The sequence below is a fragment of the Prionailurus bengalensis genome, chromosome B3 (genome assembly GCF_016509475.1).
Source record: "Prionailurus bengalensis isolate Pbe53 chromosome B3, Fcat_Pben_1.1_paternal_pri, whole genome shotgun sequence".
NCBI lineage: Eukaryota > Metazoa > Chordata > Mammalia > Carnivora > Felidae > Prionailurus > Prionailurus bengalensis.
Window position 1 is genome coordinate 145,767,301 of NC_057355.1, and position 18,143 is coordinate 145,785,443.

At 39.1% G+C, this 18,143-nt stretch overlaps 1 protein-coding gene across 1 annotated transcript; it reads left to right on the top strand.

The window, feature by feature from the left end:
* Positions 1-865: 865 nt before the first annotated feature.
* LOC122469585 (small vasohibin-binding protein-like) lies at positions 866-1,775 on the top strand. The gene has a single exon (XM_043557079.1). It carries the CDS (start codon positions 1,432-1,434, stop codon positions 1,630-1,632), a length of 201 nt encoding a protein of 66 aa, XP_043413014.1. The 5' UTR covers positions 866-1,431; the 3' UTR covers positions 1,633-1,775.
* Positions 1,776-18,143: the final 16,368 nt, after the last annotated feature.

The window sequence follows — 18,143 nt, forward strand, 5'->3', positions numbered from 1 at the left end:
AAAATTTAAAGTAATGATCATAAAGATACTCACTGGACTTGAGAAGATAGTAGAGGACATCAGTGGATCCTTAACACAGAGATAAAAAAAACCAATCAGAGATCAAGAACACAATAAATGAAATTAAAAATACATTTGATGGAATAAATAGCAGTCTAGATGAAGGAAAGGAATGAATTAACGACCTTGAAGACAACAGACTAGAAAGTAACCAAGCTGAAAAAAGGAGAGGAAAGAAAATTACACAAATTGAGAATAGCCTTAGGGAACTTAGTGACTCCATCAGGTATAATAACATTTGTATTATAGGGATCTCAGAAGAAGAACAGAGAGAAAATGGGGTAGAAAATTTATCTGAAGAAATAATAGCTGAAAACTCCCCTAATCTGGGAAAGGAAATAGAGATCCAGATCCAGGAGGCACAGAGATCCCCCAGAATTCAACCCAAGGAGGTCCACACCAAGACATACAGTAATTAAAATGACAAAAAAAAAAAGCAGTGATAAAAAATTTTAAAGCACCAAGTGAGAAAAAGACAATTACATACAAAGGAAACTCCATAAGGCTATCAGTGGATTTTTCAGCAGAAACATTACGGGCTAGAAAGGAGTGGCATGATATATTCAAAGAGGTGAAAGGGAAAAAATTTCAGCCAAGAATACTTTCTCCATCAAGGCTACTATTCAGAATAGAAGGAGAGATAGAAGTTCTCAAACAAAAACCAAAGGAGTTCATGACCACTAAACCAGCCCTACAGGAAATATTAAAGGGGACTCTTTGAGTGGAAAGGAAAGACCATAAGTGAGAGTATGAAAAGTAAAAAAACAAAGGCAGTAAAAATAAGTATTTCTGTAAAAATCAGTCAAGAGATTCATAAAATAAAAGGATATAAAATATGACAACATATACCTAAAAGGTGGTGGGGAGAGGAGTAAAGAATGAGCTCAAGCTAACACAACCATCAAACTGATATAGACAGAGGATGCTATACACAACCCTAATGGTAACCATAAATCCAAAATCAGTAATAGATATGCAAAGAATAAAAAGAATCCCAAGTATATCACTAAAAAAAAAGCTGACTAATCATAAGAGAAGAGAGCCATGGAAGAAAGGAAAAAAGAACTACAAAAACAACCATGAAGCAAGTAACAAAATGCCAATAAATACATATCTATCAATAATTACTTTGAATGTAAATGCGCTAAATGCTTCATTCAAAAGACACAGGACAACAGAGTGAATTTAAAAAATAATAACAAGACCCCAAAAAAAGACCCATCTATATGCTGTGTACAAGAGACTCATTTCAGACTGAAAGACATCTGCAGATAGAAAGTGAAGGGATGGAGCCCCACCCAATCAGAGGCACAGCAGGCTCATGACTCCAGGCCTGGACGTCAGAGCTAAGAAGTGTTCAGAACCCAAGTCATGGATCCACCTATGCGTAAAGAAAATTCCAAAGTTAAACAACCTGTCAGCAAAGTTGAGAAGGCCAAGCAGAAATCAGCCCAGCAGGAGCTGAAGCAAAGACAAAAAGCAGAGATCTATGACCTCAACAGAGTCATGACAGAACCTGAGCAGCAAGAGTTCAATGAGTTCTGTAAACAGATGCAGCCGTCTGGAGAGTGAGCCACTCCTTGTTCAAACTAGATGGGACCCCAGAGGCTTTGTCTGTCAGCTTGTTACTAGTTTTAGGCTGAGATGGTTCATTTGGAACCGTACAAAACTAGACAGGAAGACATTTGTGTTATCCTTAAAACTGGATAAATCTGAACTTACTGTGGGGCGCCTGGGTGGCGCAGTCGGTTAAGCGTCCGACTTCAGCCAGGTCACGATTTCACAGTCCGTGAGTTCGAGCCCCGCGTCAGGCTCTGGGCTGATGGCTCGGAGCCTGGAGCCTGTTTCCGACTCTGTGTCTCCCTCTCTCTCTGCCCCTCCCCATTCATGCTCTGTCTCTCTCTGTCCCAAAAATAAATAAACGTTGGAAAAAAAAATTAAAAAAAAAATCTGAACTTACTGCAAGTAACGTTGGCTTCACTGATTCCTCCAGTCTGAATTATCCCAGTACTTACTGAAGAGACTTGTTTTATTCTTCTTAGACAATAGATTTTTTTATGTTTCCATTGTTTGAGAAAAATCAGTGTTTCTTGTGAAACTGTAGATCTTCTCCAAAAGTATAAATAAAATACTAGGGGCGCCTGGGTGGCGCAGTCGGTTAAGCGTCCGACTTCAGCCAGGTCACGATCTCGCGGTCCGTGAGTTCGAGCCCCGCGTCGGGCTCTGGGCTGATGGCTCAGAGCCTGGAGCCTGTTTCCGATTCTGTGTCTCCCTCTCTCTGCCCCTCCCCCGTTCACGCTCTATTTCTCTCTGTCCCAAAAATAAATAAACGTTGAAAAAAATAAATAAAATACTAATAAAAAAAAAAGTGAGGGCATGGAGAAACATTCATTATGCAAATGGATGCCAGAAGAAAGCTAGGATAGCAAGTCTTATATTGGAACAAATAGATTGTAAAACAATGAATGTAACAAGAGACAAAGAAGGACACTATTTATTAATAAAGGGGACAATCTAACAAGAGGGTATAATAATTGTAAATATTTATTCACCCAACATGGAAATACCCAAATACATAAAACAGTTAATACCAAACATAAAGGAATTAATTTATAGTAATAAAATAATAGTAGGGGACATTAACACTCCACTTACATCATCCAAACATAAAATCAACAAGAAAACAGTGGCTTTGAATGACACACTGGACAGATGGATGTAACAGACATATTCAGAGCATTCCATCATAAAACAGCAGAATACACATTCTTTTCAAGTACACATGGAACATTCTCCAGAACAGATCACATATTAGGCCACAAAACAAGTCTCAACAAATTCAAAAAAAAAAAAAAATCTAAGTTATACCATGCATCTTTTCTGACCACAACGCTATGAAACTAGAAAAAGAAAAAAAAATCCGAAAAGACCACAAATACATGAAGTTTAAATAACATGCTACTAAACAGTGAATGGGTCAACCAATAAATCAAAATAAATAAATAAGTAAATTACATGGAAACAGATGAAAATGAAAACACAACATCCTAAATCTTCGGGATGCAGCAAAAGTGGTTCTAAGAGGGAAGTTCGTAGCATCATGGGCCCAACCTCAGGAAGCGAGAAAAACCACAAACAACCTAATCTTACACCCAAAGGAGCTAAAGAAAAAAACAAACAAAACCCAAACCCAGCAAAAGGAAGGAAATAATATAAGATTAGACCAGAAATAAATGATATAAAAACTATAAATAAATAAATAAATAAATAAATAAATAAATAAATAAATAAATAAATAAATAAAACCAGGAGAGAGAGAGAGAGAGAGAAAGAGAGATAATGCAGTTAAAATCACCAGTGAAAGGGGGTGCCTGAGTGGCTCAGTCGGTTAAGTGTCTGACTTCCACTCAGGTCATGATCTTACCACTCATGAGTTTGAGCCCCACGTTGGGCTCTGTGCTGACAGCTCAGAGCCTGGAGCCTGCTTTAGATTCTGTGTCTCCCTCTCTCTCTGTCCCTCCCCCACTGGTGCTCTGTCTGTCTCTCAGAAATAAATAAGTGTTAAAATTTTTTTAAAAAAAGTCACCAGTGCAAGAGGAGAAATAACAATCAACACCACAGAAACACAAAATAATTGTAACAATATTATGAAAATAAAACGTATATGCCAACAAATGGGATAACTTAGAAGAAATGGATAAATTCTTAGAAACATATACCCTCTAAGACAAAAGCAAGAAAAAATAGAAAATTTGAACAGACCAATTACCAGCAATGAAATTGAATCAGTAATCAAAAATTCCCAAAAAACAAAAAGTCCAGTACCAGACAGCTTCACAGACAAATTCTACCAGAAGTTTAAAGAAGAGTTAATACTTCTTCTTCTCAAACTATTCCAAAAAATAGAAGAGAAAGGGAAACTTCCAAATTCATTCTATGAGGCCAGTATCACCCTGATAGCAAACCCAGATAAAGACACCACAAAAAGGAGAAAAAAAAAAAAAAAGGACTACAGGCCAATATCTCTCATGAATATAGATCCAAAAATTCCTAACAAAATAAGCCAAATTCAACAATACATTAAAAAAAAAATCCTACACCACGATTAAGTGTGCATCCCTAGGATGCAAATGTCATTCAATATTTGCAAAAAATCAATGGTATGTCACATGAAGAAGGGAAAGAATATGATCATTTCAATAGATGCAGTAAAAGCATTTGACAAAGTACAACATCCATTCGTGACAAAAACCCTCAATAAAGTAGGTTTAGAGGGAACATATCTCAACATAATAAAGCCCTTATATGAAAAACCCACAGCCAACATCATACTCAATGTTGAAAAGCTGAGAGCTTTTCCCCTAAGGTCAGAAAGAAGACAAGGATGTCCCCTCTCACCACTTTTATTCAACGTAATACTGGAAGTCCTGGCCACAACAATTAAGCAGCATAAAGAAAAGGCATCCAAATTGGTAAGGAAGAAGTAAAACTCTTGCTATTTTCAGAAAACCCTAAAGACTCCACCAAAACAAAAACAAAAACAAAAACAAAAAAAACCCAACCACACACACACACACACACACACACACACACACACACACACACACACTAGAACTGAGAAGTGAATTCAGTAAAGTTGCAGGATACATGGTCAATGTACAGAAATCTGTTGCATTTGTATACATTAATGATGAAGCAGCAGAAAGTGAAATTAAAACAATCCTATTTACAGTTGCACCAAAAACAGTAAAATATTTAGGAATAAACTTCATAAGAGAGGTGAAAGATTTGTACTCTGAAGAAATTCAAGACAATGCAAAGAAATGGAAAGACATTCCATGTTCATGGATTAGAAGAAAAATGTTGTTAAAATGCCTACACTACGCAAAGCAATCTACAGATTTAATGCACTCCCTGTCAAAATAGCAACATCATTTTTCACAGAACTAGAACAAACAATCCTAAAAATTGTACCGAACCACAAAATACCTCAAATAGCCAGAACAATCTTGAAAAAGAAAAACAAGACTGGAGGTTTCACAATTCCAGACTTCGAGTTATATTATGAAGTGGTAGTAATTAAAATAGTATGGTACTGGCATAAAAACAGACATACAGATCAATGCAACAGGACAGAAAGCTGAGAAATAACCCCACACATATATGGTCAATTAATTTACAACAAAAGACCAATAATATACAATGGAGGAAGGACGGTCTCTTCAATAAATGGTATTGGGAAAATCGGACAGCCACATGGAAAAGAATGAAACTGGGCCACTATCTCACACCATACACAAGAATTAACTCAAAATAGATTAAATACTTGAACATAAGACCTGAAGCCGTAAACCTCCTGGAAGAAAAGTTACCTCTTTTACATGGATTTTGATGATATATTTTTAAATCATTTTTTAATCTGACATGAAAAGCAAAATCAACAAAAGCAAAATTAACAAGTGGAACTGCATCAAACTAAAAGCTTCCTCACAGCAAAGGAAATTGTCAACAAAATGAAAAGAAAAACCTACTGGGGCACCTGGGTGGCTCAGTCGGTTAAGTGTTCGACTTTGGCTCAGGTCCTGATCTTACAGTTTGTGAGTTTGAGCCTCACGTCGGGCTCTGTGCTGACAGCTCAGAGTCTGGACCCTGCTTCCAGTTCTGTGTCTCCTCTCTCTCTGCCCCTCCCCTGCTCTCTCTGTCTCTGTCTCTCTCTCTCTGTCTCTCTCTCTCTCTCTCTCAAAAACAAATAATAAAACATTTTTAAAAATTCTTTAAGACAACATACTGAATGGAAGAAAATATTTCCAAATCATGTATCTTATAAATGACTAATATGCAAAATATATAAAGAACTCATACAATTTTATAACAAAAATAACCCACAAATAATCCTATTAAAGATTGACTAGACATTTTCTATAAAGCAGACATACAGATGGCTAACAGGTGCATAAAAAGATGCTCAATATGACGAATCATCAGGGAAATGCAAATCAAAACCACAATGAGGTATCACTTCACACCTGTTAGAATGGTGATTATCAAAAGGTAAGAAATAAAAGGTGTTGGTGAGGATGTGGAGAAAAGGGAACCCTTATACACTGTCAAGGGGAATGTAAATTGGTGGAGCCACTACAGAAAACAGTGTGGAGGTTCCTCAAAAAGTAAAATCAGAACTACCATACAATTCAGCAATTCCACTTCTAGGTATTTATCTGAAGAAAACAAGAACACTAACTTGAAAAGACATATGCACTCCCATGTTTATTGCAGCATTATTTAGAATAGCCAAGACATGGGAACAAAGTTAAGTATACATCAATGGATGAATGAATAAAGAAATTATGGTACAGATATATGCAATGGACAATTTAGCTATAAAAAAGAAAATCTTGCTATTTATTTTTTAATTTTTTTAATGTTTATTGTTGAGAGAGAGAAAGAGTGCGAGCAGGGGATGGGCAGAGAGAGAGGGAGACACAGAATCTGAAGCAGGCTCCAGGCTCTGAGCTGTCAGCATAGAGTCGGATACAGGGCTTAAACTCATGAACCGTGAGATCATGACCTGAGATCAAGTTGGATGCTTAACTGACTGAGCCACCCAGGCGCCCAAAAATCTTGCCATTTATGACAACATGGGTGGATTACAAGGGCATTATGTGAAGTGGAATAAGTCAGAGGAAGACAAATACCATATGATCTCTCTTATATTTATAATCTTTAAAAAATCTAATAGATACAGATAATAGTAGTTGCTAGAGATGGGGTGGGGAAAAATGGGTGAACTTTTTTTTAGATTAAATAAAATGAAAAAAATTAAATAGTGAAAAAAAATCTCAACAATATAGTTTCTATACATTAACAATGAAGAATGTGAAAAGGAAATAAAGAACACAATTCCATTTACAATAGCATCCAAAAGAATAAAATGCTTAGGAGTTAACCAAGGAGATGAAAGACGTGTACAACGAAAACTACAAAATATTGCTGACAGAAATTAAAGACAAAAATAAATGGAAACACATTCCATGTTTATGGATTAGAAGAATTAATATTGTTAAGATGTCAATATTATCCAAAGCAAGTAGTTATTTAGGATTATATTCCAGGGGCGCCTGAGTGGCTCAGTCGGTTAAGCGTCTGACTTCAGCTCAGGTCATGATCTCACGGTTCATGGGTTCAAGCCCCATGTCGGGCTCTGTGCTGACAGCTCGGAGCCTGGAGCCTGTTTCAGATTCTGTGTCTCCCTCTCTCTAACCCTCCCCCGTTCATTCTCTGTCTCTCTCTGTCTCAAAAAAAAATAAACGTTAAAAAAATTAATTTTTAAAAAATGTTTACTTTATGTTTCAGAGAGAGAGAGAGAGCGCACAAGCAGGGGGAAGGGGCAGAGAGAGAAGGAGACATAGATTCCAAAACAGCTCCAGGCTATGAGCTGTCAGCACAGAGCCTGACATGGGGCTCAAACTCATGAACCATGAGATCATGACCTGAGCTGAACTTGCATGCTTAACCAACTGAGCCACCCAGGTGCCCCTCCCTTCACTATTTCTTGTAGAGCCGGTCTCATGGTAATAAACTTCCTCAGGTTTTTTTGTTTTTGTTTTTGTTTTTTAAATCAAGGAGTATTTTAATTTCTCCTTCATTTTTGGAGGACAGTTTTCCCAGATATAGGATTCTTGCTTCACAGGTTTTTTTTTTTTTTCCTTTAGCACTTTAAATATATCAACTCATTGCCCTCTGGTTTCCAAGGGTTGTTTGTTTGTTTGTTTGTTTTTGTTTGTTTTTGGAGGCAGAGAGAAAAAGAAGGGAAGGAGCAGAGAGAGAGAGATGGAGAGAGAGAATCTTAAGCAAGCTCCACACTCAGTACAGAGCCCAACACAGGGCTCCATGACGGTGAGATCATGACCTGAGCCAAAATCAAGAGTCAGATGCTCAACTGACTGAGCCACCCAGGTGCCCCTGGCCTCCAAGATTTTTGGTAATTTTGCCAATAATCTTGTTGGGAATCCCTGCATATGACGACTTGCTTCTCTCTTGTTGCTTTCAAGATTCTCTTTGCCCTTGTGTTTTGAAATTTTTACTATAATGCGTCTTGGTGAGAGTGTTTTGAGTGTTTCCATTCATGTCTGCCATCAAAGTTGAGAAGTTGTCACCATGATTTCTTCAATTAATCTTTTTGCCCACCCCCTCTCTCTTGTCCTTCTGAGAGCCTACAGTGCATATGTTGGTGTCCTTTAGGTTCTGCTCACTTTTCTTCGAACTTTTTCTTTCTGCTTCTCAGACTGAGTAATTTCCATTATCCTATCTTCATGTTTGTTGATTCTTTCTTCTGCTTGCTCAAATTCACTTTTGAATCCCTCTACTAAATTCTTTTTTTTTAAGTTATTATACTTTTCAGATCCAGAATTTCCTTTTGATTCTTTTCATGTTTTCCATCAATTCATGGATATTTCCAATTTGTTAATATATCATTCCTTGACTCTGTCCATGTACTCCTTTGAATTATCTTTTTAAAAAATGTTTATTAATTTTTAAGAGAGACAGAGAGAGAGAGAGAGAGAGAGAGAGAGAGAGAGAGAGAGAAAGAGAGGGAAACACAGAATCTGAAGCAGGCTACAGGCTCTGAGCTGTCAGCACAGAGACCACCTTGGGGCTCAAACCCACAAACTGTGAGAGAATGACCTGAACCAAAGTTGGGCGCTTAACCAACTGAGCCACCCAGCCGCCCCAAATTATCTTTTTTTTTAGTTTAGTTTATTTTTATTTATTTTGAGAGAGAGAGAGAGAGAGCAAGTGCATGTGAGTGGAGGAGGGGCAGAAAGAGAGAGAGAGAGGAGAGAGAATCCCAAGCAGGCTCTGTGCTGCCACCGCAGAGCCAGACGCAGCATTCAACCCTACGAGCCCTGAGACCAGGACCTGAGCCCAAATCAAAAGTCGGACGCTCAACTGACTGAGCCACCCAGGCACCCTGCTCTTTGAATTATCTTTAAGACAGTTGTTTTCAAGTCTTTCTAGCAAGTCCACCATGGGCTCTTCCTTAGATGACTAGGCTTCTGTCTTTGAGTAGGCCAGACTTCCCTGTATTTTTACATCTGTTGTGATTCGTTGTCGTTGAAAACTGAATGTTTGAATTTTACAGTATGGTAACTCTGGAAATCAGATTATCTTCCTTCCCATCATTTTAAAAATAATTATTGTAGGGTATTTTTGTGGTGAGGATCAGCCTGAGGTGTAAACTTAAGGTCTTATCAGGTTTTTTCTTGGGCATATGCAGTGACTTTTCCAAATTCCCCTGTATATGTGGTTGCTTTTGAATGTCTGATTCTTAATTATCTGGCTCCCAAAAGCGGAAAAGGAGGAAATGAAGGCTAAAAATCAAAACCAAAAAAATTAAAACAGAATCTGTATCTTTAAATTCCCTGGAAGTCACTTTAGCTGGTGGGTCTAGCCCTGAGAGCCACCTCTGTGTCTGCACTCCTGTGGTCACAAGCAGTGATCCATGATCAGGACACAGATTCCTGATATTTGGGGAAGAGTGTCCTTATTGCCCACCTGGGCTCCCACAGGCCAGTATAAGGACATGGGCATGGCTCCCTGCTATCGGGCAAAGGGACACTGGGGGATGGGTAGCTATTATCATCCTAAGAGATCAAATCATCCAAAAGTAATCAGGGCTCACCACCCAAGACTTCCCCCGGAAAATGGGTCTTCCAATAGACCCCAGAGCTTCAAAGTAGTTACAACAGATGACTCTGACAGTACAATTGTTGTCTAGGTGGGGACACAGATTCCTGGCTTTTCCTACTCTGTCTTCCCTGATGTTACTGCTATATAAAGAACTCTTACAATTCAATCATAAAAAGAGAAATAGCTAAATTAGAAATTGGGCAGGAGCCCCTGGGTGGCTCAATGGGCTAAGCAGTGGACTTCAGCTCAGGTCGTGATCTCACAGTTTATGAGCTTGAGCCCCGCATCGGGCTCTGTGCTGACAGCTCAGAGCCTGGAGCCTGCTTCGGATTCTATGTCTCCCTCTCTCTCTGCCCCTTCCCCGCTCACACTCTGTCTCTCTCTCCTTCAAAAATAAATAAACATAAATAAATAAATAAATAAATAAATAAATAAATAAATAAATAAACAAACAAACATTACAAAAAAATTTTTAGGGGCACCTGGGTGGCTCAGTCACTTGTGCGTCTGACTTCGGCCCAGGTTGTGATCTCATGGTTCACGAGTTCAAGCCCCATGTCAGGGTCTGTGCTGACAGCTCAGAAGCCTGGAGCCTGCTTTGGATTCAGTGTCTGCCTCTCTCTCTGCCCCTCCCCAGCTCATGCTCTGTCTCTCTCTATCTCTCTCTATCTCTCACTGAAAAATACATTTTAAAAAATCATTAAAAAGTTAAAAAAAAATTTTTTTTTGGTTGGGCAAAGGATCTGTATGGACATTGCTCCAGAGAAAATATCCAAGTGGCTAAGAAGCACATGAAAAGATGCTCAACCCCACTAGCCGTCAGAAAAATCCAAACCAAAACCACATTGAGATACAACTCCATACCCGCTAGGAAGATGTGTGAGGCCAAAAAAATGACACCCCAAAAGATAGCCACATCAGATCGCTGCGACCTGTGAATGTTACCTTATATGGCAACAAATATGAGGAAGACAGGACCTTAAGAGGGGGAGCTCATCCTGCATTCTCTGAGCAGACCCTAAATGCAGCCACATGTGTTCTACAGGAAAGGGGATGTGGGGGGTGGGGTTGAGAGAAACACACAGAGGTGAAGGACATGCGAAGACAAAAGCAGAGATTGGAGTGATGTAGCCAAAAGCTGAGAATGCTACAGAATCTCTACTGGAGCCTTCATAGGGGCACAGCCATCCCGACACCTTGATTTCGGACTTCTGGCCTCCAGAACTGGGAAATAAATTTCTGTTTCTTTAACCTCCCGGGTTTGTGGTACTCTGTTACCGTAGCCCCAGGATACTAGTACAAGTGGCCATAATAAAAAGAGACTTATAATAACAAACGTTGGTGAGGATGTGGACATAATGGAGACTTCACATACACACGCTGCTGGAGGGAATATAAAATAGTACAGCAATTGTGGAAAACAGGCTTGCAGTTCCTCAAAAGAGTAGAGTTACCATATGACCCAGCAATTCCACTCCTTAGTAATAAAGAGAAATTAAAACATGTGTCTACATAAAAACTTGCCCATGAATGCCATAGCAGTATTGTTTTCAACAGTCAAAAGTGGAAACAACCCACATGTCCACCAACTGATGAATGGATCAATAAAACCGTATCCACATACAATGGATTGCTATTTTGCTTTGTGTTGTTTGCTATTTCTTAATGCCTTACAAGAATTCCTTATATATTCCAGACAACACTAGTCATTTGTTAATTGTGTGCATGAAATTATCTTCTTTGAGTTTGTACATGTCTTTTCCCTTTCTTTATGATGCCTTTAATATAAAATGGATTTAATTTGCATTTTCCTGGTTGCTGACAAATTAAATGTCGCTTACATATGTTTACTGGCCATTTGCCAGTCTTTTTGTGAAGTGCCTTTTCAAGTCTCTAATTTTCGTTTGGCTTTTTCTTAAATATTGTACAAGTTCTTTAAATATTCTTAATATGAGCCTTTGTCAGTTATATGTGTTACAAATATCTTTCCTTGGATATTTGCTTGTTCTTGTTTCTTTGTTTACTCTTTGAATGATGTCTTATGGTGAACAGAAGTTCTTAATTTTCCTGTAACTAAATTTATCAGGTTTTTTTTTTCCTTCAGGCTTATTTTTATGCCTACTTAACAAATTTTTGCTACCCTAAATTCCTGAAGATATTATATTCCTTATGTTCTACAAGCTTTATATTTTTATTTCATAATTAATTTTTGTATATGGTTCAAAGTAAGGATCAAGTGTTTTTCTCTTTTCTTTCCTATGGGAATATCTCATTGTTCCAGAACCATTTATTTAAAAGACTGTTCTTTCCCCCACTGCTCTGCAAGAGCTCCTTTGTTGAAAACCAGGTATCTACATACGTGTTGGTCTCCTTCTGGAGTTTTGTTATTCCACTGGGTTATCTTTGCATTCATACACTACCAGCACAGTGCCTTGATTACCATCCTTTATAATAAGGCTTGATATCCAGTGAAGTCATTGTCTTATCTTGTTCCTCTGCTTTAAAAAGATTTTTGGGGGGAACTGGGTGGCTCAGTCGGTTGAGCGGCTGACTTCGACTCAGGTCATGATCTCGCAGTCCGTGAGTTCGAGCCCGGCGTCGGGCTCTGTGCTGACAGCTCAGAACCTGGAGCCTGTTTCGGATTCTGTGTCTCCCTCTCTCAGACCCTCCCCCGTTCATGCTCTGTCTCTCTCTGTCTCAAAAATAAATAAACATTAAAAAAAATTTTTAAAAACTTTATAAAAAAAATAAAATAGGGGCGCCTGGGTGGCGCAGTCGGTTAAGCGTCCGACTTCAGCCAGGTCACGATCTCGCGGTCCGTGAGTTCGAGCCCCGCGTCAGGCTCTGGGCTGATGGCTCGGAGCCTGGAGCCTGTTTCCGATTCTGTGTCTCCCTCTCTCTCTGCCCCTCCCCCGTTCATGCTCTGTCTCTCTCTGTCCCAAAAATAAATAAAAAATAAATAACGTTGAAAAAAAATTAAAAAATAAATAAATAAATAAATAAAATAAAAAGATTTTTGGGCTGCCTGGGTGACTCAGTCGGTAGAGCAAATGACTCTTGATTTTGGCTCAGGTCATGATCTCATGGTTCATGAGATCAAGCTCTCCATCATCAGACTGTGCGCTGACAGCTTGGAGCCTGCTTGGGATGCTCTCTCTCTCTCTCTCTCTCTCTCTCTGCCCCTCGTCTGGCTCGCATGTGCTCTCTCTCTCTCTCAAAAATAAACATTTAAACATTAATTCGTTATTAATTAATTAAATAAATAAAAAGATTTTGGAGGGGTGCCTGGGTGGCTCGGTCGGTTGAGTGTCTGTCTCTTGATTTGGCTCATATCATGATCCCAGAGTCATGGCATCAGGCCCCATGTGGGGCTCCATGCTGAGGGTGGGTCTGCTTAAGATTCTGTCTCTTTCTTGCTCTCTCTCCCTCTGCCTCTCTCCCCAGTTAGTGCTCTCTGTCTCTCTCTAAAATAAAAAAATTTTTAATTAAATAAGGGGCATCTGTGTGACTCAGTGGGTTAAGCATCTGACTCTTGATTTTGGCTCAGGTCATGATCTCGCAGTACATGAGATCAAGCCCTGCGTCAGGCTTTGCGTTGACAGCCTGCTTGGGATTCTCTTCCTCTCCCTCTCTCTCTGCCCCTCCCCTGCTCTCTCTCTCTCTCACTCTCTTTCAAAATAAAAATAAACAGTAAATAAATAAATAAATAAATAAATAAATAAATAAATAAAAGCTGGCTTTATAATAAAAAAAAAAAAGACTTTGGATATCCTTGGTCCTTCACGTTTTCATAGAAATTTAGAATCAGCTTGTCAAGTTACACAGAATTGTAACATATATACACACAACCCTTCGGGCATGTTTTTTTGTGAGATTGCATTGAACATACAGACCAATTTTATAGAAGAATGAATATGTTATAATAATGACTCTTCTGAGACAAAAACACAGTATATTCCACCTTTTATTTATTCTTTCATTTCTTTTTTTTTTTAAGATTTTATTTTTTAAGTAATGTCTACACCCAATGTGGGGTTTGAACCCACAACCCTGAGGTCAAAAGTCACATGCTCCACCAACTGAGACAGCCAGATGCCCCTATTCTTTGATTTCTTATAATTTTCTTTAGTTTTTATGTAGCTGCCTTGTATATCCTATATATAAACAGTATCTTTTACAAAAATTCATTCTGTAGCTCCTGTGTCTACTTTACAGAAATACAATTCTTTTTTGTACTTTGATCTTATGCCCAACAACCTTACTAAAGTCATTCTTTTTTTTTTTAAGTTTATTTATTTTTTTTTATTTTAAGAGAGAGAGAGAAAGAGAGAAAGTGCATGAGTGAGCAGGGAGGGACAGAGAAAGAGGGAGAGAGAGAATCCCAAGCAGGCTCCATGCTGTCAGCACAGAGCCCCACATGGGGCTTGATCCCACCAACTGTGAGATTGTGACCTGAGCCAAAACCAAGAGTCGGATTGGTAACCGACTGAGCCACCCAGGTGCCCCCTAAACTCATTTATTAATTCTAATCATTATCCATATATTTATTTTAGATTTTCTATGTGCATATCATCTGCAAATAATAACAGTTTTATGTATCCCTTCCCAATCCTATCTTTTTTTTTTTTAATGTTTATTTGTTTTTGAGAGAGAGAGACAGAGTGCAAGCGGGCAGAGAGAGAGGAAGACACAGAATCCGAAGCAGGCTTCAGTCTCTGAGCTGCCAGCACAGAGCCTGACGCAGGGCCTGAACTCACAAACCTCGAGATCATGACCTAAGCCGAAGTTGGACACTCAACTGACTGAGCCACCCAGAACCCCCTCAATCTTTCTATCTTTTATTTCTCTTTTCTTCCTGCACTTACCAGGAGCTCCAGTGCAATCTTGAGTTAAAGCAGCAAAAGTGGGTGCCCTTGTGTTTTCCTGATGGCAAAGAGAAAGCTGGAAACATTGTAAAGTTAGGGATGACAATGTTTGCTGCAGATTTGTTTAGATATTCTTAACAGATCAAGGAGAATCCAATCTATTCCTAGTTTGCTAGAAATATTGAATCAGTTGTTTTTCTGCAGGTATTGGGGTGTTTGTATGATTATTATCTCCTGTATTCTGCTACTTTGGTGAATTACATTGATTGATTTTCGAATATTAAACCAAGTTTGCATTCCTAGATAAACTCAACTTGGTTGTGATGTTTTATCTTTCAATCATCACTGGATTTGACTTACTAATATTTTCTTTAGAATTATTTTTATCTATGTTCCTGAGCAATATAATATTGGCATGTAATTTTCTTTTCTCATAATGTCCTCATCAGACTTGGGAAAAAGGCTACATACAGTGTCCAACTAAAACAAACATGTGTCTCCTCTTTTTCTTTTCTATAGAAGAGTTTGTGTGAAATTAGTGTTATTTCTTTTTAAATGCTGGGAGAACACCTAGTGAAATCCTCAGGGTCTCCGGTTTTCTTTCGGGAGGGTTTTGAATTGCAGGTTCAATGTCATTGTTAAGGTACTATCTAGACTTTCTATTTATTCTCATGCCAATTTGGTAAGGTATTTTTCTAGAAATTTGTCCATATCATCTAAAAGTTTTAATGTGTTCTTATGAAGTTGTTCGTGATATTCTCTTACTGCTGTTTAATGTCTGAAGGATCTCTGGTAACGTCTTTTTCTCACTCTTGACTGTGTTTCCTGTGTTTCTCTTACCACGATCAGTTTCACCAGCGCTGAGACTTGTAGCTTTGTTGATTCTTTCTATTATATTCCCTTTCTTACACTTTCTTTGGATTTGGTTTACTGTTTTCAAGCTTTTTAGATGTTTACTTAGGTCTTGGATTTTCAGCCTTTCTTCTTGTATGAAAGAATTTGTGTGAAACGGAAATAATGTGTTCTTTGATAGTTCAGTAGAACTTGCCTGTAAAGCTATTTGCGCTTGCTTCAATTTAAAAAAAATTTTTTTTCTTAATGTTTTTATTTATTTTTGAGACAGAGAGAGACAGAGCATGAGCAGGGAAGGGGCAGAGAGAGAGGGAGACACAGAATCGGAAGCAGGCTCCAGGCCCTGAGCCACCAGCACAGAGCCCGATGCAGGGCTCGAACTCACGGACTGTGAGATCATGACCTGAGCCGAAGTCAGACGCTCAACCGACTGAGCCACCCAGGCACCCCTCAATTTTTTTTTTAAATATTTATTTATTTTGAGAGAGAGAGCCAGCCAGGAAAGGGCAGAGACAGAGAGGGAGAGAGAGATCCCAAGCAGGCTCCGCACTTTCAGCACTGAGCTGGACGTGGGGCTCAATCTCATAAACAGTGAGATCATGACCTGAGCTGAAATCAAGAATCGGATGCTTAACTGACTGAGCCATCCAGATGCCCCCCCCAAATTCTTTACCAGTTATGGAGCTATTCATTTTCTATTTATTCTTGGGTATTCATGATGTTATGGTTTCTAGGAATTAATTTGTTTTGTATAAGCTTTCAAAATTATTGACACAAATTTGTTGATGGTATTTCCTTACTTTTTAAACCTCTGTAACATTTGTGGTCGTTTCCTACCTTGTATTTTCTAATACTTCACTCCCCATTTCTTTCCTTTATTCTTAATTAGACTAGAGTTTTGCCTTTTTTTTTTAACTAGGCTTTTCAAAGAACTATTTCTTTTTTTTAATATGAAATTTATTGTCATATTGGTTTCCATACAACAACACCCAGTGCTCATCCCAACAGGTGCCCTCTGCAATGCCCATCACCCACCCTCCCCTCTCTCCCAACAAAGAACTATTTCTTGGCTTTACTGATCTCATTTTATCTTTTTTTTTTAAACTTTTAAATGTTTATTTATTTTTGAAAGAGAGAGAGAGCATGAGTGGGGAAGGGGCAGAGCAAGAGAGGGACACAGAATCTGAAGCAGGCTCCAGGATCTGAGCTGTCAGCACAGAGCCTGATGTGGGGCTCGAGCCCATGAACTGCGAGATCATGACCTGAGCCAAAGTCGGATGCCCACCCAACTGAGCCACCCAGGCTCCCATCTCATTTTGTCTTTATTAATTTCTGCTTTTCATTTGTCCTTTTTACTTTCTTTGGGTATAATGTATTCTTTTTCTGGCTACATAATAGTAATGCATAACTCATAATTTTTTTTTTTTTTAAGTAAGCCCTATGCCCAATATGCAGCTTGAACTCACAGAACCCAGAATCACATATTCTACCAACTGAACCACCTAGGCGCCCCCATAGCTCATTAATTTCTAGCCCTTCGGGGCGCCTGGGTGGCGCAGTCGGTGAAGCGTCCGACTTCAGCCAGGTCACGATCTCGCGGTCTGTGAGTTCGAGCCCCGCGTCAGGCTCTGGGCTGCTGGCTCGGAGCCTGGAGCCTGCTTCCGATTCTGTGTCTCCCTCTCTCTCTGCCCCTCCCCCGTTCATGCTTTGTCTCTCTCTGTCCCAAAAATAAATAAAAATGTTGAAAAAAAAAATAAAAATAAATAATTTCTAGCCCTTCTTCTTTTCTCATTTAAGCATATAAGGCTGTGATTTTCTCTCTAAATACCATTTTGTTGTATCCCCAAAGTTTTGATGAGTAAAAGTTTTACATTATTCAATTCTACTTTTTTCTTCTTGATTCATTTGGTCTATAAATTACCTGTGCGTTTGCTTGCCTGCTGTAGGTCTAGATTCAAATGTTTTAACAGAATCTCTTTTAGGGTTCCCAGGCTACAGAAGCCAGTTCTTTCTTATTAATATTCAAGCACATCAGTTACCCTCCGGCTTGGATGTGCCACGCACATCGAGTCATCTGTTTCCTGCTCTCTTCGTGAAAAGAGCCTTTGAGTCCAGCAGCCCCAGGGGAGTGCATGTAGGTGGGACTCAGGCTGACTCAGAAGGCCAGCCCTGGACAGCTCACGTCTGAGGTTACACCCGCCGGAACAGAATCTTGTTCTAACAACTCAACGGGTTCCGTGTGTGAGGTCAGGGATTTATTAATCAGGAAAAGTTAGACCTTTGAGGGTTTTACTCTTTCAATTCTGCCCTTGTCTTTGACCTGGAATCAAACTCACTGGTAACAAATATTTTCCAAATGCAACCGTGACAGCCACTTTCCTGGTTGATGTGTGCTAGGGGACAGGATGAAGCATCAGAATCATGGTCGTGAAAAGGGAAGTGCAGGGAAGGCAGGAAGGGTCTTAGGCAGGGTGAACCTCCTCTCTTGATGACCACTCCCTTTCAGGTTCCTACAGGGCTCCTACATATTGAGCAACAGAAAGGTAGTCAGTCACTGTTAATTGTGCCTAGTGCATTGACCTCAAGATAAAATTAAATCCATTACCAGCAAGTGTAAAAAACTGCAAAAATATCCAATATAAATGTCCTGAATATATTAGCCACACTTTCTTGATC

Excerpts from the sequence above, each read along its gene's own strand:
- LOC122469585 (XM_043557079.1), top strand. The coding sequence starts at position 1,432 with ATGGATCCACCTATGCGTAAAGAAAATTCCAAAGTTAAACAACCTGTC.